The 24,015-nt window shown below is 34.7% G+C and overlaps 3 protein-coding genes across 6 annotated transcripts; 1 reads left to right on the top strand and 2 right to left on the bottom strand.

The window, feature by feature from the left end:
* Nucleotides 1–1,015: 1,015 nt before the first annotated feature.
* Nucleotides 1,016–12,358, top strand: LOC104904490 (putative disease resistance protein RGA3). Of its 4 annotated transcripts, none has more exons than XM_048636049.2 (5): nucleotides 1,016–1,096; nucleotides 1,440–1,495; nucleotides 5,105–6,876; nucleotides 8,482–8,806; nucleotides 8,890–12,358. In XM_048636049.2, exons 3-5 carry the CDS (start codon nucleotides 6,848–6,850, stop codon nucleotides 12,106–12,108), a joined length of 3,573 nt encoding a protein of 1,190 aa, XP_048492006.1. In that variant the 5' UTR covers nucleotides 1,016–1,096; nucleotides 1,440–1,495; nucleotides 5,105–6,847; the 3' UTR covers nucleotides 12,109–12,358. The 4 variants fall into 4 exon arrangements, with proteins under 4 accessions (XP_048492006.1, XP_057247820.1, XP_057247818.1 ...); XM_057391837.1 differs by lacking the exons at nucleotides 1,016–1,096; nucleotides 1,440–1,495 and adding an exon at nucleotides 2,311–2,845 and having other exon boundaries at nucleotides 5,105–5,439; nucleotides 6,734–6,876; XM_057391835.1 differs by lacking the exons at nucleotides 1,016–1,096; nucleotides 1,440–1,495 and adding an exon at nucleotides 2,311–2,845 and having other exon boundaries at nucleotides 5,105–5,439; nucleotides 5,689–6,876.
* A 2,522-nt stretch (nucleotides 12,359–14,880) lies between these two features.
* Nucleotides 14,881–17,713, bottom strand: LOC104905020 (glycosyl hydrolase 5 family protein). Its single transcript, XM_057392291.1, has 4 exons — nucleotides 17,347–17,713; nucleotides 16,309–16,556; nucleotides 15,396–15,916; nucleotides 14,881–15,308 (listed from the first exon to the last, which is right to left on the bottom strand). The coding sequence occupies exons 1-4, from the start codon at nucleotides 17,710–17,712 to the stop codon at nucleotides 14,881–14,883; spliced, it is 1,563 nt and encodes a 520-aa protein (XP_057248274.1). The 5' UTR covers nucleotide 17,713.
* Nucleotides 17,714–20,950: 3,237 nt separating this feature from the next.
* LOC125493370 (ethylene-responsive transcription factor ERF118) lies at nucleotides 20,951–22,293 on the bottom strand. Its single transcript, XM_048636649.1, has one exon. The coding sequence runs from the start codon at nucleotides 22,238–22,240 to the stop codon at nucleotides 21,269–21,271; it is 972 nt and encodes a 323-aa protein (XP_048492606.1). The 5' UTR covers nucleotides 22,241–22,293; the 3' UTR covers nucleotides 20,951–21,268.
* Nucleotides 22,294–24,015: the final 1,722 nt, after the last annotated feature.

Here is a 24,015-nt window from a genome sequence, read left to right as displayed (position 1 = left end):
ATAGCATAGTGCTTTTAAATTATAAGCTGGTCTTTCTCTAGAATGTTCGCGTCAATCTAAATAGCAACTTGACTACTCTCCAAATAATGAGAATAAAGCATAACTGTCATTCTATAAGTACTTACTGATATTTTTATGGAGAACTAGATAAAACTGGACTTTATTGTCAATTTATTAATTTAGAACCTTCACTTGCATTCTTGTAATAACTGAGTTTATAGTCTGTAATCTGTGTTTTAGCTGTTCAGGAATGTGGTTCGAATTTTCACTTGTCTAGTTTGAACATAAAATATTTAATTTGGGTGGTCCATCGAAGGAGAGAATACAAATTATTGGACTTTCAGCAGAACAAAGATGTGCATTGTTAGCGTTACTGTCCATGTGATAATTGTTATAAACATACACCCTTTCCCACTATCCGTTGACTTCCAAAAGTGTTATGATTCTACTTCTAGCTGCTTCAATTCTCTGAGATAGAATTAATATTAGATAATATCTGTTGGATTAATATCGTGAGCATTTCTTTGCAGTGTGATAAGATATCCAAGACCGGGAGGACTACAAGTCTACAGTATTGGTGGATTTCCAGGTCCTCTACCAATAATTGCATAATATCTTTATTATCAGTTATGATTTTTTATTTAAGTCTCCTCTGCTGCTGTAAACTTACTTGTTAGTTGTTAACCTTTTTGCAATATAGGGTAGTGGAATCAGTAACTACATGATGGAATTCTCATAGTTAACTTAATTGGTTAAAGTACCGGAAGAGAATTTGTTTTGCAGTGTTGAGGTGTACAAGGATAAAGTTCTGCATTTCATTCTGGCCCTGGAATTAATGGAATGTGGAAGTGATGGGAATTCGATAGTGAAGTGGTATTTTCAGTTCCTCATTTGAAAAGCTTGGTCTTTAATTAATGGCTTTAGTTTGTGGCTATAATTATTAAAATTTCTGCTCTTTTTGCTCCTACATTTTTCATCTCTGTTATGTTATTTCTTGGGTTGTTAATCTTCTAAATTTATCAGGGGGAAAATGGGCGCTTCAGTTCACAGAACTTCCAAAAAACTTGCCATTGGTGGAAAACCTCCATATCTCACGGTAATGACAAAAGTTTATCCAACTTAGTAGCAATTATATGTAGAGACTCAAATATTTTGCAGTAGAAATCTATCTTTGAAAATAATCATGTATAGATTAGTGTCGTCCCTTTTGTGATTAGATGCCTTTCTTAGAAAGAGAAACTATTTGCATTCACTTCCAGGGAGCTTTATTATGAAGCAAACAAAACTACTCTTGGAGATGGTTCATAATGTATAGTTGGATTTTTTGAGGAACGTGAATTTATTGAATCAAGGGTTAAAATTGAGCATTTTATTCTAGGTTGTTATCTCGAAGTTAGCTTTACAACTGACTTCTTTTTGAAAATTGCTCTTTTTTGCAGCCTTTCTTTGGGATGTTTGGATATGGTGGAACTATTGCTTCTATGCATTTAGGGAGGTATGATAATGGAGTCTCCTTACTGTTGAGTATGGAATCTATTTTTTTTTTTTGGCATTTTTCCGTATCATGTACCCTGTGCTACGCATGCTGTAGTGTCTGCAAAGACTAAACAGTCTAAAACAGTTTATTGGCGTCATTTAGAAAGGAATGCGCTATAAAGATGGTCTGAGTCTGATTTGAACTTAACTGAAAGGTAATATAGGTTTTTCTGATTTTTGAAGTCTATATATGACTTCTCTTTCTTTCGACAACATTTGTTTGCAAGCTCTAAAAATTATCTTCAGTGTAATTTTACAGAGATATTTATTAATTTTAGGCTGCAGGTGGACTTCGAGATCCGTCAGACAGAGAGATTGAATTGTCCCCTCATGAAAGTTTTACGGAGGTGCAGTTCTGCTTGTTTATCACCTTGGTGTCTTTTGGGTCCTTCGGGTTTTCTTGCTTCCTTTTAGGAAAGTCCCCAACGTACTCTTTTGCTTGCATGTTTTATAAGCTTATATTTAATTCGTCACGGCATGTTTGGACTGGGGGCATATAATTAAGGGGTAAGTAAGAGAAAATAAACAGAAAGAAGCTGGGTAGAGGTGGTGGTTGAGATAGTAGGCGTGGGGGAAAAATGTGACCATAAACCCAAGGTGCTAGGGTAATGTATGACCCAAAATGAAAGTAGTTCCCCCATCCTCCTCTATCAACCACCACTACCTTATCTCATCATCGTCTGTTTATGTTATGACCCCCTTAAATTATTTTCCCTTAATTCAAGTGCGTTCTTAAAGTGCTATTGTGGTGTGTTATTGCATAATATCTTCTGGTGTCACCTTTGCTGAAACAAATATTTGAGTAATAAAGCAAATAATTTTTTATCTTTTACTCAAACTATCCTACTTACCTTTTTGCTACATTGTCATGAATCATGGTTTCTCAGGCCCTTGTTAATGTTGCTTCTACATTGTCATGAATCATGGTTTCTCAGCCCCTTAAATTATTTCCCTTGCTGTTTTAACCCATTTAATTCGAGAACATATCTAAACCACCATACATTTTAAAATCAAGAACTCCTATGGGTAGGTGGGGGAATTGGAGAGTATCAATTTATTTCCGATATCAATTTTCAACCCTTTCCGTAGCTCCATCTCTATTCTCTGTCAATTCAACTTCAACCTCCTAATCGTCATCAATGGCGGTCGTAACTACAGGAGTTTGATAATGGCTTCAATGGTGTTTTCCCATGGCAATGTCTGTAAATTGTTTAATTTTCAAGGCAACAGTTTGTTACTGTGTTTCTCTACATTTTTTGGACTTGCCCTTTATTTCCTTGGATCGCATTGACGCTGAAACATTCCCATGGTTTGCCTCTTTCTCTTCAACTTCTTTAACATTATTTTTTCCCAGTATCATGTCGCAAATTTATTATCAGCATTATTTTGTGTTTGCATTGCTCTGTGTAATTATTTTATGCAAAAGTTGCAAACTATATTATTTAGATACCTGTGTATTGAAAGATGAGGAGGAATTAGGAAGTTTGTCTCACATTGATGAAATGGATGGCTTTGAGCAACGAGCCTGAGATATAAGTTTGTTATTGGTTTTAGTATGTAAACTCACTTGATCCTATATATATGATGAACTTTATTCTAATCTTTTATCATGAGGGATCGGAAATCGGAACAATGTGACTATTAGGCTCGGTTTGGTTGGACGGAAAACATTTTTTTTTTCAGTATAGTTTTCCTTTGTTTGGTCATTACATGACAAGTTTGAGAGAAATGGAAGGATTCAAATGTAAGGGGGAGGATGGATGTTTACGAAGGAAAGAGCGAAGTTAAGGGTAGGGAGGACAATGTAACTTCATTTCTGTTAGATTTTGGTTAAACTCCCTTAATCGGAGTGTGTACATTGATCACCAATATATATATAGGTTTACATCCTAAACCATATCCTAATTACAATTGGATTATGCAAAGTATATCTAATGCAGAAATATTAAAGATAATATTTTCATATTCTATCAATCTGTAAGGAGGATTATGTTTTCCACCCTTGGAAGAACTATATTCTCCATTTGGGAAACTGTGTTGCACCGTTTCCAAGCCAAACAAAGAAAAATGATAAATTATCTATTTCAACGAAAATGTTTTCCGCTCAATCAGACTCTCTCTGATTGTGGAGAGAGTTTAACTTTTGGATTGTGCTCCCTGTTATGAATGAGTATGCCAGGGATGTGCTGAATATATGAAAGCAGCTAGGTACAAAAGGAATGTATAACTGCTCAAGTGTTGAAACTATTTGGTTTACAGAAATGTGCACCTGACAGGAAACTCTTTTGCATTCCGAGATCTGTAATAATCCTGCGGATCAACTTTAGAGTAAATTTGAGAAGGATGCTACAGCTGAAATTTCTATTGGCTCCTCTCATATTATGGGTATTTGGAGATGATTTAAGGCTTTGTTGTTGTTGTGGTGGTTGTTGAGTTACATCTGTGGCCTGAATTGTCATGATTTCATATAATTTTGGTGGCATATGCAAAGATAGTATCATGCTAGTACTTAATAATGAAGCATTGATTTTGTAACACAATGATTTAACTCTGTTTTCCACTTGGTGTTGTGTGCCTTATTTTGCCAATGGAAATTCTTTTACTATAATATCAATGAAACATAGTTATGTTTGTACATGCTTGTCTCTTAATTTGTTGGTGACGGTGTTTCTTCCTCCTTGTCGATAGTGATAAGATTTTATTAGTCGTGGGGTTCCAAGGCACTGAGTTCTTCTATTTTTAAGGGGAATAAATCATGTGGTATTGATTGCTAAGTTGAGGTTGATGACCTCATCTTGATTTGTAGTTGCTGAAGGCGATGTTGGTTTGGAGATTGTTAGTTACGTTTGCTAGAGTGAAACTTTGACGGAATACTTTTTGTGAGAGTGGAAGGTGTCAATTTGACAATAGCCTGAAATGGCGTCCTCAGTGACTGATTTACACTCTATAAGTGTTCTCTTTTGATGCTCAAGGATTGGAAACGGATCTATGGTCTTGTCTAGGAAAGAAGTAACAGGGACATATTAGTGGTCTGCTTACTCTAAGAAATGTTAATGAGCTTTGGGAAGTACTTTAGCATCATGACATGGCTTCACACATATGGTTGCACTTTTACTTGTGTACTTAGCAATGTGATATGACTTTACTCATATGTGCTCTACTATTTGCTATGATTGTTTCTTGTGTTTGAATGCAAATAGCTGTAATCGATTGACTGCAGTAGCATGCTAATAATATATTGTGTGTGTTATGGGGGGAGGGGCAGGGGAGGAGGGAATGGTGCACTATATGCTTGCTCTATTTGAAATTGTGCGAAGTGAGGAGTTGAAATTTTTTTTTTCCATCTGGAATGTTATAATCATGGAGATGTTAGTGTTCAACTAAAGAAATTATTTGCCCGAAATAGCTTTTGATATATGTGTTGCTCTCAAGTCTCAGCATTGGCCCTTCCCTAACCAACCAAGTGGAAAGTGATAAGAAATCTTTGCCAATTGATTTCAGGTGGAACTTGCAAAGCGTCGAGTTTCTTTTTCATTTCCTAATTATGTTTCTTATGAATTTGGAACAGAAACAAATGAAGCTGCCATCAGATGTTGCAAGAAAGTCCCAAATTTTGCACATCCTGATGCAAAAGACCCACTTACAGAGTTTATTGTCTTCAGTAATATTTTCCATGGGAGAATAATTGGTGTTCCTTCTTTTACTAGTAAAGAAAATTAATCTTTTGAGCCACTCCATTTGTTTGGAGTTACTTTTCTTGAATATGTGTGATAGTAGCTGTTATTTTCGTTAAACCTACTTAAGCCACAAGGTGATGGTGGCACATACAGTATCATCAAGGAATTCCTACAGTCATTACATTTTGCTTGTGATGAAGCTGGATAACTCTTGGAATATGATGAGGTAAGAAATCATCGTCTTCTGGTTCATACATATTATACTGTCAAAGCTCAAACTCTCCTAAAATAGGTCTCTGTGTTTATCATTGATGTGCTTTAAGTTGGTATAGATTCACATTTTCTTACATCCAGCCACTTGCTTTTTGTTTACATTCTTCCAGGACCTTCATTGATGTTTACTCTACTATACGTAGATGATGCTTATCTTAGACTATCAGAGTTGTTTCATACCAAAATTTTATTGCTTATTCAGTATGCCTAGTCATGCCTTGCGGTTGATCATCTCCAAGTTCATCAAAGGGAATGGAAATCATGATGCTAGTAAAAGATTTGAGCAGGATATACCTATGGGTGTTAGTGATAAGCAACCTGAAGAAGGTCTCTGTCCTTGTATGAGTTTCACTATGACATCTGCAACCTGTCCTCTTCTACAACAAACAAGCGCTAGGTTGGTATTGGATTAGATGAAAAGGCATGGGCTGCATTCTAGAATTGAGTACTAGTCCAGATTTCTCCCTACCGTGATGAGTGAACCTTGTAATTCCTCCTGCATTTGATGAAAAGTTTATTTTGATGCGTCTCTAGTATATCAAGCTTGGAGAATACAGCCACAAGCCCATGAACTCCGCCCTCTTTTCAATACATGAGAATCACCACTAATTTAGCTCCCCCTCTTCCCACCCCATGCATGCAGACGTTCACTAGTAATGGTTGTTAAGTAACTTGGAAGGTGAATAGTGTATCCTGCATCAGTATAGTTAGATGGAAATTGACAACAACATAGTCGATCATCAGCAAAGAGTGTGTATGTTATTGCATTGGATACATATAGTACTTTCTGTGATTGATAGAAGTCATGCTATATTTTCGTTGCCTAATGTCATGGAATATGTCATTTTGATTCAGCGCATTATTATGTGTGAAGTTTCCAACGACTGGTATGAACATTTTATTTGTTTCTTTTTTACTATTCATGATCTCTTCTGGGATATGTTTGAATCATTTCGTGTTATATCATGTTCTTCTATGATTGCTAATTTATCTTACTAGAAATAAGTCTAAAGCATAACATACAAGCTCTGAAGTGGCCAGTTTTCCTGAAAGGCTCCCCACTCTTTTATGCTGATGTTATCATTGGTGGGTTGTATAGAATGTAGAGAAGGTTTGGAATAGACAAGCCTCCCCTCCCCTCCTCGCCTAATTCGGACCACAAAGCTGTTTCTATACATACAGATTGGATTCACTGGACCCTGCTCTATGTTTTTGTCGATAACTGGGTTATAATGTTTTTTGGGCAGAAAGTACTCAGATATAATGACACTGGCAAAGCCTCTTAAATCTTACCGGAGGCATACATATCGGAGCTATACTGGTCACGTAACTGTGGAAGCACCTTTGCTGGTGGATCACTTATGTGTCATGCTCCACTTATCTGTCTTAGGTAAGTAACCATATCCCTAAACAAGCTGTTAGTATTTGACTATTTGTCTGTCATTTTGCTGAAAGGTGATTGGTCAGTACTTATTACTTATTAGTCGCACACTGGCACTTATGAAATATGGATTAGGTGAAGCTGATGATATTTTTATATGTCTTGCATTGAATTCCTTTGGACATTTTTAATTTTTCATAAAAGTATCTTAGGGTCCCATCTTTATTACTACATGGTCCCAAAATGTTTTAAAATGGCCAAGTGATTAGGAATAGTTTTAAAAAAAAACACAAATATTTGGGAGATTAAGTTACACTACCATAAATATTGATATAGGGATTTTTTAATGCATGCCCATTGGCTCTCAATAATGGTTACAGTAATAGGAATTCAGGATTGTGAATTTTAGCTGTAAGGAAATGTCTTTGGATGGTTCCTCCATTGTTTATTTCGTCTGCTAGTTTTTTTCCCTTTGAATCAAAATAAAGTCGAGTACTAAGGTCCATTTTTTTTTCATTTGTGTCATCTTTTTTTTTGTTTATTGAACCAAAGTAAAAACCAGAAAACGGGGTTTTTGATTGGCAACATCCTAATTTTGGAAGAAGAAAAATAATTTTAAAATGTGAATAATTAGGAACCATATTGAAATAGGTGTTGAGGTTCTTCTCAATTGTTTGCCGGCCTTGGATTGAAGCAAAAGGTGGTTTAGTGTACCGTGTCGTGTATGATGAATGTAAAATTTTCCTGTCTTACAGCGCTGTATGTTTATGCCTTAGGATATACTTCCTCCGTATCTGAATAAGTGACGCACTTCTTCCAAAAAGATCTCACATAAAGTTTAAGATGAAGTGTGTTACTTGTTTAGATATGGAGGTTAGTATTAAGCAGGGTAGCCCAAATTCAGGATTCATGGATGAGACTCTCTGATTGGTGCCATGAGTTCAATTTAAAACTGTCTTTCTACACTAACCTTATCAGTTGTGCAGGTTTGATTATATTAACTGCACTTGCAGCAATCTCGTTTTGGTCTTTGTCTTAACTTTTCGCAATGTTTTGGACCCTCTCTACATAATTATAGGGATTTATCATCTGATTGTGAATCATAAGAATGATAATTAACTTTCTTTTATAATATTTCTTTGTATTTTTATAGGGATTTATTCTTCAAAGTTGTGACTTGTGAGGTGATAAATATGCAAGTAAATTTTTTTGCAAATCTTTGAAAACAGGGGGAGTATTAATTAATAAGTAATGATACATACAACCCTTAGAGTTGTATATAAGCATTAAATACATTTCCTAAAATAGTATTAAGTTGTAAATTTATGTCACAATCACGCATCAATCGATGTAATTAATGTTTGAATATTACTTAGAATTTCCTATTTTAGGTTCTTAAGTGCAGCCCTTAGGGTTGTATCTATCATTTTCTTTAATTAATTGCTTGTTACTATCTTTAATAATTGCAATTAAGTTCTTTTTTATGCAAACCATCATGCATTTAACACTGCTAATTATAGGTGCCAGTGTCATTTCCCATTAGTTATAAAAGTTTGTGATGAAAAAAGATTATTATCAATTAAAAACGTTGCATTTTGCTCTTCTTAATTATAGGTGCCGACAGCAACAGCGCAAGCTAAGGAACACTTGGACATTTTTAATTATAATACGGCAGCAGGATTCAGGAATACTCCCTTGCCAGCCAGGAAGTAATTATAATAATGGTGATTTTGATTTGAATAAAGTAGCTTCGTTGAACCAAGGGAAAAACTTGCCTATTCATTCTGTGTTTCTCTCAAAGAAAACAAAACAAGAAAAACTTGTCTATTCATTCTGTATTTCTCTCAAAGAAAACAAAACAAGAAAAACTCTGCAAAAATGGCGACTGCAGCTGGGTTGGTGCTCACTGCTACTCAGACGCTCCTTTCTGCACTGCAAAGTAAGGATTTAAGGGATGTATGCTCCATGTTTGGTTATGAATCCAGGCTTGTAGAACTCAAGGCTACTGTTGAAACCATCCAGGCTGTCCTCCTTGATGTGGAGTTCAAGCACCATGAACTGAGCTCTCTAGGAAATGTCTGGTTTCGCAAGCTCAAGGATGCTGTCTATGATGCTGATGATCTATTTGATGAATTCAACACTACTCTTGCTCTGCAGAAGAAACAGATTCCTGGTGGTAAGATTTCCAAAAAGGTATGTCGCTTCTTCTCCAGTGATAATCAGTTCCTTTTTGCTGCTAAGACAACTCGAAAGATTAAGAAGCTTAGAGAGAAGCTAGATAGCATTGCCAGAGATCGTACTCAGTTCGGGTTTGGTGATGTACATGTACCTGTTAAGAAGAGGGAGGAGACATCATCTTATGTTTATGAGTCGAGTATTATTGGGAGAGAGGCTGATAAGGAGGCTGTCTTGGGTTTGTTGTTGCTAGACGACGACTCAGATGTTGAACATAATGTTTCTTTTGTGAGTATTGTTGGGTTTGGTGGGTTGGGAAAAACTGCTCTTGCCCAACTTGTGTTTAATGATGAGAGGATCAAAAGTGCATTTGAACTGACCTTGTGGGTTTGTGTCTCTGAGGAGTTTGGGATGAGAGAAATACTTTTGAAGATGCTTGGGATGACTACTTGTGAGCTTAACAAAGAAGAGTTGCAGCGGAAGGTTCGTCAAAAGATCAAGGGGAAGAGGTACTTTCTTGTTCTAGATGATGTCTGGAATGAGAGTTGTAACCGATGGGAGGAGATAAGGAACTTCTTTCTTATAGGTGCAAAGGGTAGTAGAATTCTTGTAACTACTCGCTCAAAATTGGTGGCAACAGTTATAGGAGATCATCATGTGCACGAGTTGAAAGGTTTGTCTGATGAAGATTCTTGGTGTTTGTTTAAGAGAGTGGCATTTAAACAAGAAAATGAACAAGAGGTAGTCGATGACTTTGTTGACTTAGGTAAACACATTGTGAAAAAATGTGCAAATGTTCCTCTTTCTATAAAGGTCATAGGCAGTATGTTGCGTGATAAACATAAAAGCAAATGGAAGCAGTTTCAAGAACTTGACTTGGCTAAAATGAGTCAAGGTCAGGATGAGATTATGCCAATACTCAAGTTTAGCTACTATCATCTTACTCCGCAGTTAAAGAGTTGTTTCAGCTATTGTGCTCTTTTCCCCAAGGATCATCGCATCAAGAAAGTTTTGTTGATCGACCTGTGGTTAGCACAAGGTTTTCCTGAATGTCCAAACGACATGCAAAGAATAGAAGATGTTGGTGAGGAGTATTTTTCGACTTTATTGCATCGATTTTTCTTTCAAGACATTGAAAAGGATGAGTACGGTGATATTGATACAGTTAAAATGCACGATTTGATCCATGATCTCGCACAGGAAGTAGCAGGACAAGAGTCGTGCTTGGTGATGGATGATAGGACGAGCCATTTCGATGATAATATTCGTCATCTCTCATTTGCTTATCCAGGTGACTTCTCGCTTTGTCTAAGTAATGCTCCAAACAAGTTGAGGACATTGCGCACGTTCCTTGGACCTATGCACGACCAATCTTTGAAGAATGATGTCGTTGAACTAGTTCTTAATTGCAGACACTTAAGGGTACTGAACTTACATCGTATGTGGGGTACAATTAAGTCTTTACCCAAAACATTACTCAACCTATCACAATTAAGATATCTTGATCTCTCTTGCAATTACGACTTGGAGATGCTGCCTAAATCGATTTCCAAGCTGCATAATTTGCAAGTATTAGACTTATATAATTGTTGGAAGTTAAAGGAGTTGCCGGAGGACTTGAGAGAGTTAGTTAATCTTAGGCACTTGGATATACACGGGTGCGATAAATTAACTCATATGCCAGTAGGAATGGGTAGTTTGATTGGTCTTACCAGACTAACAATGTTTGTTTTGGGTAGAGGAAGTTCCAATCAAGTGCAGTTTGGTCAGCTTAGAGATTTGATACCTCTAGTTAACCTTAGAGGTGAACTCACAATTTTATTTAAAGAGGGTTGTTCATACGATGTAGTAAATGCTGAGGAGGGATCATATTTGTCGAACAAGAAATATATCAAGTGTGTGAAATTAGGGCATGATGAAGCTGTTTTTGATGAAAGATGGCTAGAAGCCCTTAAACCCCACTGTGATATTAGAGAAATTAACATTGAGGGTTACAAAGACGTGAGATTGCCAAGTTGGGCAGTGACTCTGGCGTCCTCTTTTCCGCTCCTTGTCAAAGTCGATCTGAGTTATTTTAATGAGTTGGAGCATATGCCGCGGTTGAGTCAACTCAAACATCTCAGAATTCTTAAGCTGTCGGGCATGCTGAATGTGGAATACATGGAGGATGATAATAATGGTGCTATACTACCATTTTATCCTTCACTTGAGGAGCTTTGTCTGATTAACTTCCCGAAGTTAAAGGGATGGTGGAGAGAAGTAGGTGTGGAAAGGGAAGCTGCGTTATCTGGTGTTCTTACATTAACGATAGAAATCTGCCCAAACTTGACATCTTTTCCGGGGTGTCCGAAGTTGAAAGTAGTCGAGCTCAAAAAATTCAATGATGCCCTGACATTCTGTGCAGGTCCAAACCCAAGTACATCTTCAGACGATCTCGTTTATTGTTTGGATAAGTTAACAATTGACAATGTGCGGTCATTGAACTCCCTATTTGGGGAGACTCTACAAGGTATCTATAAACTAGTAATAGAGAGCTCTGAGGTGCAGAATTTGTCAACTATTGCAGAGTGGTGTCTAAAGCACGCTTCGTCTATCAAGTCCTTAAAATTCTCAAAATGCAATAATCTGATGAGTCTTTCCAAAGGAGGAATAGAGCATATGACTAATTTGGAACAACTCGTCGTTTTTTCATGTAAGAAGCTAGATTTAGGAGGAGATGATGATGGGATGCCATGGAGTAGCCTCTCTTATTTGAACTTATTCAGACTTCCAAAGGTTGTAAATCTGCCAAAGGGGATTCAATACTTGTATTCCCTTAAAATCCTTTATATTAACTCGTGTGATAGCTTGGATAATCTTCCAGAATGGCTCCATCGCCTCACGTCCTTACACTACCTTGAGCTCGCTTGGTGCCCTAGATTGAAGTCATTGCCAGAAGCAGGCCTCCCTAACCTTAAATTTTTTAAAATATATAATTGCACTGATGAGTTGGTGGAAAGATGTAGAAAACCAGATGGGGAAGATTGGCCCAAAATCAGCCACATCCCCCATTTTAGACTGGAATGAGGCTTTTATAAGTCCACCGGTTTCCACGCATCACATCAACTCACCACGTATATATTCTCTACCAAACTTAGCTTACCAAACGTATATATCGGTGCCAATGTTGTAAATAAATGAATTATATTCTATGAATCAATAAATATTCTAGTCCCTCTTTAACGTATTACTAGCAACATTTGGTATTATTTGTAAGAGGTAAAATATTCAATTGTTGCTAGTAATTCATTACGGAATGAGTATATTGATTTGCGAATGTTTCGTTACGGAGTGAGTATACTGATTTGTGAATGTTGTTTTTCAGTTTATAAATGTTGTATATTTAAACTTTAATATTAGACTTTTTAGATAAAATGTTGTGGACACTCTATAAGTACTTAATCTTACATGTTTATTTAGTATTTTAGTCATGTAATAAATTATAGATGAATGGTTTATATTTATACAAATATATTAAGAGGTTTATGATTGAGGAAGGAAACATGATTTGTTTCCACTAGTTTGATAAGGGTAACAAATGGAGGGATTATGTTTACTTTTGGAAACGGTATTTGTTACTTAACATCCATACCAAACAACTAAAAATGGAAACGCTTATTTGAATTCGTTTCCTACATCAAAAAATTTCATACCAAACACCCTGAGTCCGGATCCTCTAGAGTTTTAGTGAAACTCTACAAGATAGAGTTGTATCTGAGCCATACATTTTAAAATCAAAGGCTTATATTGATGGAATGGAAAGATTTAGGGGTGGATTTTGATGAGATAAAATAGGGGGGATTTTGGAAAGAGAATATACGAGCCATTGATTTTTTATTCAATGGTTGATATTGCTCAAACTCTACCTTGTAGAATTATTTTACAACTCTAGAGGATCTAAACACCAAACACCCTCTAATTGTTTCTTGTACTATTAACTGGGAGTACAATCAGTACATCAGGTTAGCATTACTGTGGAATGTGGATGTATAATTATTGATAAACAAATATTCTTCTGTGACCAAAACAATCATATTGTGTGTCCAAAACAATCAAATATAGTTAAGATATGTGACCAAAACAATCATATTCTCAGCAGAAGTCAGAACTCAGAAGATATAGTTATTCCATACCTTTTTGTAGTTTATCATTTCGGTTTATTTGATTTATTGTGTGCCCTCAAATTAAATTCTTCTGCACAAGGAATGAATAAATAGTTCACTTCCCCCACAAATTCAGGAGTAACATTTTCTGTTAAGAAATGATATGAGTAGAATGGTTAAAAACAAAATATAAGGCGTTGTATTTGTCGTTTTCGAGATATTATCATGGTTCTTCAACTTAACCTTTAATTTCAACTAACAGGTTTTATTTTTTCTACGGATTATTCATCATATACCTCCGACAAAAATTTTTTATTCACCATATATCCTCGATGTTTTCAAAATCATGTACCCTTAATGATTAACGATTATCAACTTTTTTGATCATTAATCCCTAATTCTCTTACTAAATCATAGTTAACCCCTATTTGAGTCCTTAGTCGTAATTGAACACCATTAAAACACAACAAATGGTCCCTTTTAGCTGTTTTCCTCCACAACTCTCTTGCTTCTTCTTTGGCCTTATTTGTTGTTTCAATGCTAATTTATTAATGTAAATGAGTGACATAGGGATAAAATAAGGTTTGGTAATGGAATTAAGGCTTAATGATTAAAAAAATTGATAATCATTAACCATTAAGGGCACATGGTGAATTATCAAGAAATCGATGGGTATACGTCCATTTTAAAAACATCGAGGGTATATAATGAATAAAAAAAATTTAGCGGGCGTATATGGTAAAAAATCCGTTTTTTCTAAGAAAACTTAAGGCATCAATGTATAAAATTGAGAGATACTTTTAATAATCATTTTAACCCCATTACAATTTAATTTGTTTTTGTTCATATCTTTCATGTATGTACACAGGACCCCTTAAAAAAAATTATGTACACAGAACTACAAAAGTGATCCCGATTAGATTGAATATATAAGCTTGTAATATTTTGACCTTTTTGTTTGGAAAAAGTTTGCCCACAGGCACTGGAGGCCAATGAGTCAATAAGTGATCATTCTTATGTGATTGTTGTGCCTGTACTGCTGCATGGGTGTGGCGCAATGTTACCTAATTCCCTAGTTCCCCCGCGAATCGCGAATTGAGAAAAGCGAATAATGTCGGTTTTGGTTCATTTTTCGCTCATTTTGGGCGAATTGGCGAAAATTCAAAAGGCGAATTAGATAACACTGGTGCGGCGCCACGCCGCTGTTATCTAATCTTTCAGAGGAACATAGCAATATTATGGTGTTTATCATGGTGACGAAATTTTGCCTTTCCAAGCATGAAAGGTACACAGAGGAAGGATTCATGAATTTGACTATTCAACATTTTACAGAGTTCATATTGCAGGATTACATCAACTTAGGATATCAGCAGCATCAACAATGAAACTGACAAGTTCTGCTTCCAGATTCAAACTACACAGCTACTTTGGAGTAGTCTGAATCTTAGTAAATAAAAGATGAACTTTTGAGTTAATGCTTAAAACATGGAAGAGCATTGCATAAATATTGTGTAAACTATGAAGCAACACCATTAGAAAAAAATGCAGTATGTATTGTATATATTAGTCTACATATCATATGATCATTTCAAACATGACTTATTATTGTAAATAACGCTATGTACTATGCTACTATATATCTATATCTATATTGTATTACTATTTACCATCTAAAGTTGTGTTCTGTATCTATTATCTAACTAGAAATCAAGTCAGAAACATCAGCAATCTTGAACCACTGGCTCCCAGGATCACACTTGTTTTTTTCACTTAAGCACTTGCAAGATGTTGTAATGAGATTGTTTTGAGAATCAACATCCAAACAAGCAGTACTGTTATTGCTCAATGTAGTGGCAAGATGGAGCTTTGAGTCTGATATCGGAGCCCAACTCGTTCCTTCTCCGCGACAGCTGGTGCTGAGCTTCGCTGGGAGGTTTAAACCTTGTGCCTTTAAGCAGAGGTATGAGCCCTTAATTTCTAGGGTATTTTCAGGTGTGTGGTTCCAATGGTTGGATTTTGAGCAATTTCCAAGCTGCACCTCCATCCCAGGTTTGCTTAGGATGCAAAGTCCTGTTAAGGGGTGAAATATCATCTTGTGTTTGTTGCGAAATGATGCTTCTGGACCTGCATTATATTCAGTGTTTCGCTTATTTCATAATGGAGGAAGTACTAATCCGGAATATTTAAAAGTTGTACGGAAGAATAAATTACCTTGACGAGGGTATTGAATAACCGATATCCTTTGTAAAAATCTTTCATTACGAATATGAGTCCATTTTGGATCTAGTATTCCAAATTGCTCTTTCGCATTAACTTGGCCTTCTCTCAAATAATAGCTCCCAGTTAATGCCCATAATGCCCAATCTAAGTCATGTTCAACCATCCAAGCAAGGAAACAATTCGTAAACCTTTTGTCCCTTTTACCAAAGTAACTTAAGTCTACTCCCCACTCACTTACAAATAGAGGGAAACCTTGATCAACCAAAAATCCTGCTCCATCAGTAAGGTTTTTTGTCATGTTCCCACAAACTTCATCTACATTTATACCTTCCCAAACTCTTCCGTTTGAGAAGGCGTATTGATGTACCTCAAAAACTAATTTGTTGGTGTAACTTAAAGATACTGGTCGATTTGCGACAAAGCTTAAGTCTGAGTCGTAGCTTAGGCCGGAGAGGATGGTTAGTACATTCGGGTTGGCTTTATGCACAGCTTCCGCCCCTCGTTGCATGTACCTTCATTCAAAACATATAAATAGTTAGCTAATACTCAGAGACGGCTAAGACCATGTGCAGGTTGAGCAACTGCGCACAGGGCCTCGAAATATAAGGGTTCAATTCTATTAGTTGTCCATCTTAAAAAAAAAGAAAACATCAATCTAATTACAAATTTAAAGAGATTAAATTCTATTTGGTGTTTTTCTTCCGTTTATAACTCTTTCGTTTCTTCTATTCACCAAAAAATATAATCTTTATAATTTATTTAACACAGGGTCTGCTAATACTTCTTTAGTTTTCGAAAGTTCTTACTACTTTGACCAATTCCCTCTTACAAAAGATAGAAACGACAAAAGAAAACGGAGGAAGTAAGTAATAACCATAAACATGACGAACTAAGATGTACTTACTTGTACCAATCATTAGCATTCTGATTAGGTCCCCGGAGTTCATTTCTTAAACTCATGCCAACAACATATGGATTATCTCGAAATCGAGTTGCCATATTTGTCAAGCCCTTGATCCAAAGTTCAGGATTGAAGTACTTGTCACCAAAGAAGCCATTACCATCCGTTTGTTTGCAACACCATTGTGGCTTACTAACATGATTATCTAAAATCACCATCACCTTGTTTTTTCCTAGGCTTGTCACCACTGCCTGCATCAATGTTCAAGTATAAACTCGTATGATATATTTTTTCCATATTCAAATTTCAAATATACTAGTTCAAACCGTCCAAATAAATATTTCCTTAATTCTTTTTCTATTACAACAATTGAGATTTTACACAACTCACCTACTACCATCCTAATATAATCATGTGGCTTTTTGATGTTAGATTCATATCGACATATATATTTAAAATATTAAATTTTTATAATTTTTACTAAAAAGTAATCTAAGATACTAACAATATAATCTTTTACGTAGTACACAACGAAAAAACTACATATTCGAGAAATTCGAAATAATTAGTGTGAATGCATTAGTCTGCTTTAGATCGTGAAACAATTACTACATTAGTGCTATCAACGTCTATATATAGTACTCCCTCTATGTCACAATTATATATAAGGCACTTACGATGTTCGAGGTCGAATTTTGACGATGTTCGAGGTCGAACTTTGACAGTTAATTACTCTCAACTTATTTTGACAAAAAAATTTAAAAAATAATGTTATTATAGTATTTTTCAAGACGAATCCAACTGCATAATTTCTACAAATTTTATTTATCGTATTTGACAGATTTATTATCAAAGCAAATATTCGTAAAGCGTGAATACCTTATATTTTGAAACAGATGGAGTATACTGCTAGTATATAATTCTGGCCTACTAAGCAAGAAAATCAATAATCTAATAGGGAGTGATAAAATCTGTGACAATATACAACAACAAAATTAAGGGTGCAATTACCTGGAAAGCATCGATGCGGGGGAGATCAATAATGGAGGGATTATATGCTTGAAATTTAGCAATAGTTCTATTCGGAAGGCCAACATTGAGAAAAGTTTGCCTTACACTAATAGAAGCTAAAGTATCATTCGTGGCCAAATAAATAGGATAAGTTAGTCTAACACAGTTAAACCCCATGTCTCTAATCTTTTTTGATATTGCATCAACTGGTTGCTCGTTTAGGCCTTCTGTTACCATTAACTCAACGTGTGATGGCCAGTTTACGCACGCTAACTTTACGCGCTGCCCCGATTCATCGACGATCCACCGTGAATCCGTCGATAATGGCAGCGCGTACGATGTGGCTAATAGAATAGAGAGGAGTGAAAAAACGGAGAGAATAAGGGTTTTCGCCATGCTTAAGGTTTTAGTATTGATACGTGAAAGCGTATTATTTCTATTGATTGTGATGGGTATTTATACAACTTTTGTAAGATAAAAGATAAAGTTGGACACTACATAGGAATAGGATTGCAAGAGTAAGAAACTTATCGGATAATAACAAGATATAATTTGGGATTTGTAACAAATTGTAGCATTTACTAACGTGAAGAAGATTACTATATGATGGACTCACTTTGAATAATAATTCTCTTAATCCTCCTCGGATCAATCTCCCATAGATGGCAAGGAGATATATCAATTGTATTTCGGTTTTTGTATCCAATGCAACTACTGTACTAAATAATAATAAGTTTTATCTTTAAGCATTAGGTGCATAGGGTAGAAAAATCGTATCAAATACTTCCTCTGTTTCTAAATAAGTGCAACACTTCTTGTTTTCACGTTTGCCAATGCATTATTTTAACCGTTAATATCTTCAATCATCAATAAGTAAAAATTATAAAAAGTTGATATTAAAAAAATTCACATTCAGACGAATCTAACAAGATTCCACATGACTATGTTTTTCCTAAAATGTAAATCACCAAAGCTAATTAAAGTTTAAACTGTGAATAGTAAACACTATGCAAATGTTGCACTTATTTTGAAACGGAGGAAGTATGACAATAGTCATGCAATGCATATCATGATTATTCACTAAGTTCCTATTGTGTAATTCTTTCTAAGCTTTGTAACCTCTATCTGTACATTTTATCTATTTATATTGTTTAATTTTATAAATAATTAATACACTCCTACATACTCCCTCTGTTTTTTTTTATCTTTCTCACTTGGAATCTTGACACTATTCATACTTAGAGAGAATCTTCTCAATTTTGTTCAATTTATAAGAAAAAATATAGTTATGTGGGATCTTGTTTGATTCGTCTCAATTAGTACATTATTAATATTCAATCGTTATAATTTTTACTAATATATAATGAAAGATATTTAAGTTCAAAGAGGTGCATTGCGAGACGCGCACAGAAAAGTGAGAATGATAAAAAAAAAAAACAGAGGGAGTATATATTAATATATTAATGTTATAAGTTTTGATCCGATAACCTTAAACTTATAATCTAAAATTTTAACCACTAAACCAAGTTATATTTGGTATTATAATTTTAAAGTATAATATTAATAAATGAAAATAATTACCTGTAAAATAGCTCGAGGAGTAGTTTACATTAAATTAGGTTTGGTAGGCAACAATCACATTATAGTAGTTTTTTGCTTCTTGGATTAAAGTTTGGTTATATTTAGTTAGAATTTGTTTATCATACACACTGAAGATTAATTTTTCTCATTTTAGATTTCTCTTTTTTTTTTTACATTTTACTCATTTGGATTATTTCAAATTAGTAGTGAGCATAAAAATATCCTTGAGTGTACATTTGATAATCAAAATTATTATCAATATATAAATACAAAAATAGTCATGTGGAGTCTTTTTGATCCATTTCAATGATTACATTGATAATATTAACTTTTAATTTTTTTTACTAATATATTATTATAATTAAATATTTAATGATATAAAATATGTATTGTAAAAAAAAAATACACAAATGGAGAGATAAATAAGAATCAGTGTGAGTACAACTACTCCATATTTGGAAATGAACCTCGAACTCTAATTAAATAAAGATTGGCATAGACAAGGTTAGATTTAGCTAGATTTGAGTACAATTAATAATTAGTTTTGGTGTATAATAATAACATATGGACAAAAATAAGGTAGAAAATATATAATTTCAAATCAAACTTTACCAACGGAAGCTGCTGTTAAAAATTTATTAGCTAGCTCTTCTTTTAAAATAGTTGCTCCATATTCTATTTTGAGATGTCTTTAAGTTGTACTGTTGTTCTACTTTCTTTTATCTTGCATCAAACAAAAAATTTATTCTTTTATCATATGAACACTTTTTTCGAATCTCTCTTCCCTTATTTGTACTTTGTACTGTTTTCGTAACTCATATGAATTTTAAAAATCATATGAACACTTCTACTCTGAAAGAGGAGCAATTATTATGAAATAGAAAGATTCTTTAAGTTACAATCATGTTATTATTAGAGATGGCAATGGGTCCCGAACCCAATCCAGACCCGCTAGGACCTGACTCATTTATAAGTGTCTGGGTCCAGAAATTTTTGTCGGGTCTAGGCCCGGGTCCACAAATGCTGGACCCGGACCTGCCCACGAACCCATTTACATATTAGAATTTTTTCTTTACCTAAATTCTAAGGTTTTATGAGTTGTGATTTTGTTAGTGTTGTAACTCCATTTAAGACTTATAACTTGTAACATTTAAATATTTTATGAGTTAATTCTTAAAATTTTGTTTAGAGAATGTTTTAACCATAGATACAGAAACCTATATACATTAGGACGAAAATTTTTAATTACATGTATTCAAAAAGGTAATGAAAACGTAAAACAAGTACCCATTTAGAATCCGGTTAGGATCCGTGGATCCATTAGACCTAGCGAATCTGGGTTTGGGTCTGAAAAATCTAGACCCAACGGATCTGAGACGGATTTGGATCTGTGAAAAATAGACGGGTTTGAGTCCAAGTGGACCCGTCCCAGACCCATCACTAGTCATTATCCGGCCACTTGCTTGTGGCGTGATTCAAGTCCGGCCCATAGACATTCTAGTCTCATTAATGTTGGTCCTAAAACTGATTAAAAGAACAAACTCGACACTAGCCATATAACCCAAAATCAGTTTGTGTGACCAAAGAATAACCCCATAATCACACTTCACACATCACCAAAATCAGAACGAAAAGAACAAACTCCAAAGTTTTGCCAAGATTCCAGTTAAGATCACAGGAAATGATTCTACTCAATACTCCAAAATTCTACAGAGAAATTAAATGTCTCTTTTGACGTTACCTTACATGCTTTATCATTTTTCAACGTCCACAACTCTCAACACTAATTTATATATTTATCCTTTCTCTTCACTTCAACGCAATTAGATTTGCTACACTTCTCAAGTTCTCAAAATTCCAATAATATGTTAAACCTCTAATCTGATACTCCCTCCATTTCAAAATATAAGTCGTTTAAGATTTTTGCACACAAATTAAGAATTTAGTTAACTTTAGTTAGATTTGTATGGATAACAAGAATTGACATTAAATATTATATTAATAATACAATATAACCTATAAAATTATATTCATAATATAAAATTGTGTTTTAATCTTACATTGGTTTTGCAAACTACCTTATATTTCGAAACAAATTCTTTTAGCTAAAATGCTTTATAATTTAAAACAAAGGGAGTACTAATAATTAGTAATTAATTAGTAACTAAATACACATTACATAGTCATCTACTCATCTATATCTTCATGCAAATTAAAGAAAAACCAACCTTAATTAGATCAAAACCCATATATTCATATTCCACTACTTAATTAACCATACACTAAAATCTATAATTATGATACCCAAAAAGTTAAGGCAAAAACTAAACCACACAAGTTGTACTTGTAGAGTTGTAGTAACACTCCTATTTTATTTACGTGCTCCCAACTTCAAGTCAAGCTCCATAAACTCATTATTCTTAGTAACAAGTTGAGACATTGACGTTACAACTTGACATATTCTCTTGTTATATCTTGGTTTATTCTTGATTATATAATCGTACGAGGAAGACGAGGACGAGGATGTCGGTGACATTGTCGTGGTGGGTACCACAGGTGGGATATGAAAGTTTGTCTTAGCCTTTGACCCTCTGAGCCGCCTAGCCGCGGCGTCATACGCACGCGCCGCCTCTTCCGGGGTGTCGAACGTGCCGAGCCAATGTCGACACCGCCCGACTCGATCTCTTATCTCCGCCGACCACCTTCCCCACGGCCTCTTTCTTACTCCCCTATACTTCTTCTCCACTCCTACCACCGAAACGCCGTCTTTCACGTTTCCCGTTTCGAAACGTTTCGTGTCCATAATCTCACGTTTCGAAACGGTGATACATTTTTCTGTTGTTTCGAAACGTTTTGTTTCCGTACTATTACATTTCGAAATGGTGATCATTTCCTCTGTTGTTACGAAACGTTTCGTGTCCGTACTATTACATTTCGAAACGGTGATGATTTCTTCTGGTGTTTCGAAACGTTTCGTATTGGTTTGATCAAAGCTCGAAACTTCTTCCTCCTTTTTGATATCCTTGCATGGTGTAGGTGTACCGAATAGGACGTGTTCGCCAACGATAGCTGCGATTCCTTCTAGGACCGGGGGCGAAGGAGGAGGAGGAGTTTCTGTCTCCTCGTTTCTTGCAAATGGTATAGGCAAAGTGGAAGAAACGTTTCGTGAGAATGGTGTTACATAGGAAGAATTTGAGGATAGTGTATTATGATAATGATGAAAAGTGTTGAAAGTAAGGTCGTTATTATAGATCAATAATGGGAGATTTCCATACGTTTCGAAAGAACAAAACGTTTCTTTTTTGAAGAATGAAGAAACATATTCAAAGCTAAGATCATTCATAATGATAGTAGCTTAACTTGAGTGAAACAATATGGAGAAGGTCAAGAGGAGAGAGAAAGAAATATGAGAAATGTTAAAATTTCTTTGCGCCACTTCACTAGTATATATAGTGGGAAATAATAAGTGATTATTATAAGTTTATAACTGATAGTATTACTATAACGGACGAATGCTGTTATGATTAGTAATGTATTATTTGTAATAATTAGATACTATTAATGGTAATAAAGTTTATAATAATGAAAAAGTTGTAGGTTAGAGATTTAGGCTCCGTTTGGTAGGGCGTAAAACGTTTTCCCGGAAAACTGTTTTCCTCTATTTTCAGTTTTACATTGTTTGGTTGGCAAAAGAGTGTAAAACCATTTTCCCTTGGGGTAAAATTACTCTCCCAAGGATGGAAAACCATTTTCCTTTCAAAATGAAGGGAAAACTATTTTCCTTCTCTCTCTTGTACACTCCTCTCACTAACTCCTTACTTTCCCTTTCATTTTCCTTTCATTTCATCATTTTTTTTACATCGAACCAAACAACCGAAAACTAATTTTGGAATTGTGTTTTCCATTGTAAATTGTTTTCCATGAAAATCATTTTACACTGAAAATATTTTACGCCCTACCAAACGGAGCCTTAAGAAAACCAACACATACTTAGATCAACTGATAAGGGAATTGTTCTAGTTTAATGAGAGGTCTCGAGTTCGGCAGCATAGTATGCTGGGAGAGCTTTCTCTCCAATTGGGGACTGACTAGGCTCGAATCCAGATTAGTCGGATCTAAAAATGGATTTCAGAAATCGGGTATGGTTAAAAAAAAGATTTGAGAAAAATTATTATTGTTGTTAAATCTATTAATAGTAAGTTGTTGATGGATATGGTGGAAATATTGAAAGGGATAATGTAAGCAAAGGTCATGCAATAGTCATAATTTGGCCACCCTAGATAATAGGAGTAGCTAGTAGTCTGTAAGTAACAGCTAGTAATGCCAATAATACTATACTACTCAGTACTCAGTTTATATGTACTCCTTAAAACAGTGTACATGGTGCACTTTGGAAAAGAACATAGAATATGTCACCAGTTCTACAGTTCCACTTATAGTATTTCTTGTCTCACTTTCATTTGGTCAGCAAAATATAAATTTAACTCATTTGAATAATAAATTTAGGAATTTGGTCAAGAGAATATATATTTTCATCTCTAGACTATTTTAATTTCATTTTTTCTAAGTCTATAAAAAAATCAAGTTAGAATTAACTCCTACCATATTAAATAAGTATGCAATTGTTTCTTTATTTTGAATTCTAATATATATTTTTATTGGTCGAAAATTTTGATGATTGGGACGCAAAAAAATTAGAGTAATTCATATGCTCACATTTTTTACCTTATGAATTATTCTTACTCAATAGAAATAATAAAAATTATATATACTAATCGATCAATAGTCGAATCATAGCAAATAAATTTTAGAGTTTTTTTGTCAGGATATATCGTGGTAATAGATCATTTTGGGGGGATATACTTCACTAAATTTTATTTGTGGAGATATACCAACCTAAATTTAAGTTCTGTTAAAAAGTATCAAAAATTCGATTTATTTATATCGAGAAAGTCAAATTTCTCACCTTTGAACTGCTTAATTACTCTTTTTATAGTACGTGATATTCAATTATTTGTAGCTCACTAGCAAGTTTCTACCAAGTCAAAGGACGGAAATTTTACTTTCTTGTCGGAAATAATCTTTTCGATACCTTTTAATAAAAATTAAATTAAGATT

Source organism: Beta vulgaris, chromosome 9 (genome assembly GCF_026745355.1).
Source record: "Beta vulgaris subsp. vulgaris cultivar EL10 chromosome 9, EL10.2, whole genome shotgun sequence".
Taxonomy (NCBI): domain Eukaryota; kingdom Viridiplantae; phylum Streptophyta; class Magnoliopsida; order Caryophyllales; family Amaranthaceae; genus Beta; species Beta vulgaris.
The sequence above is the reverse complement of the archived record's forward strand: the minus strand, read 5'-3'. Positions and strand labels throughout refer to the sequence as shown.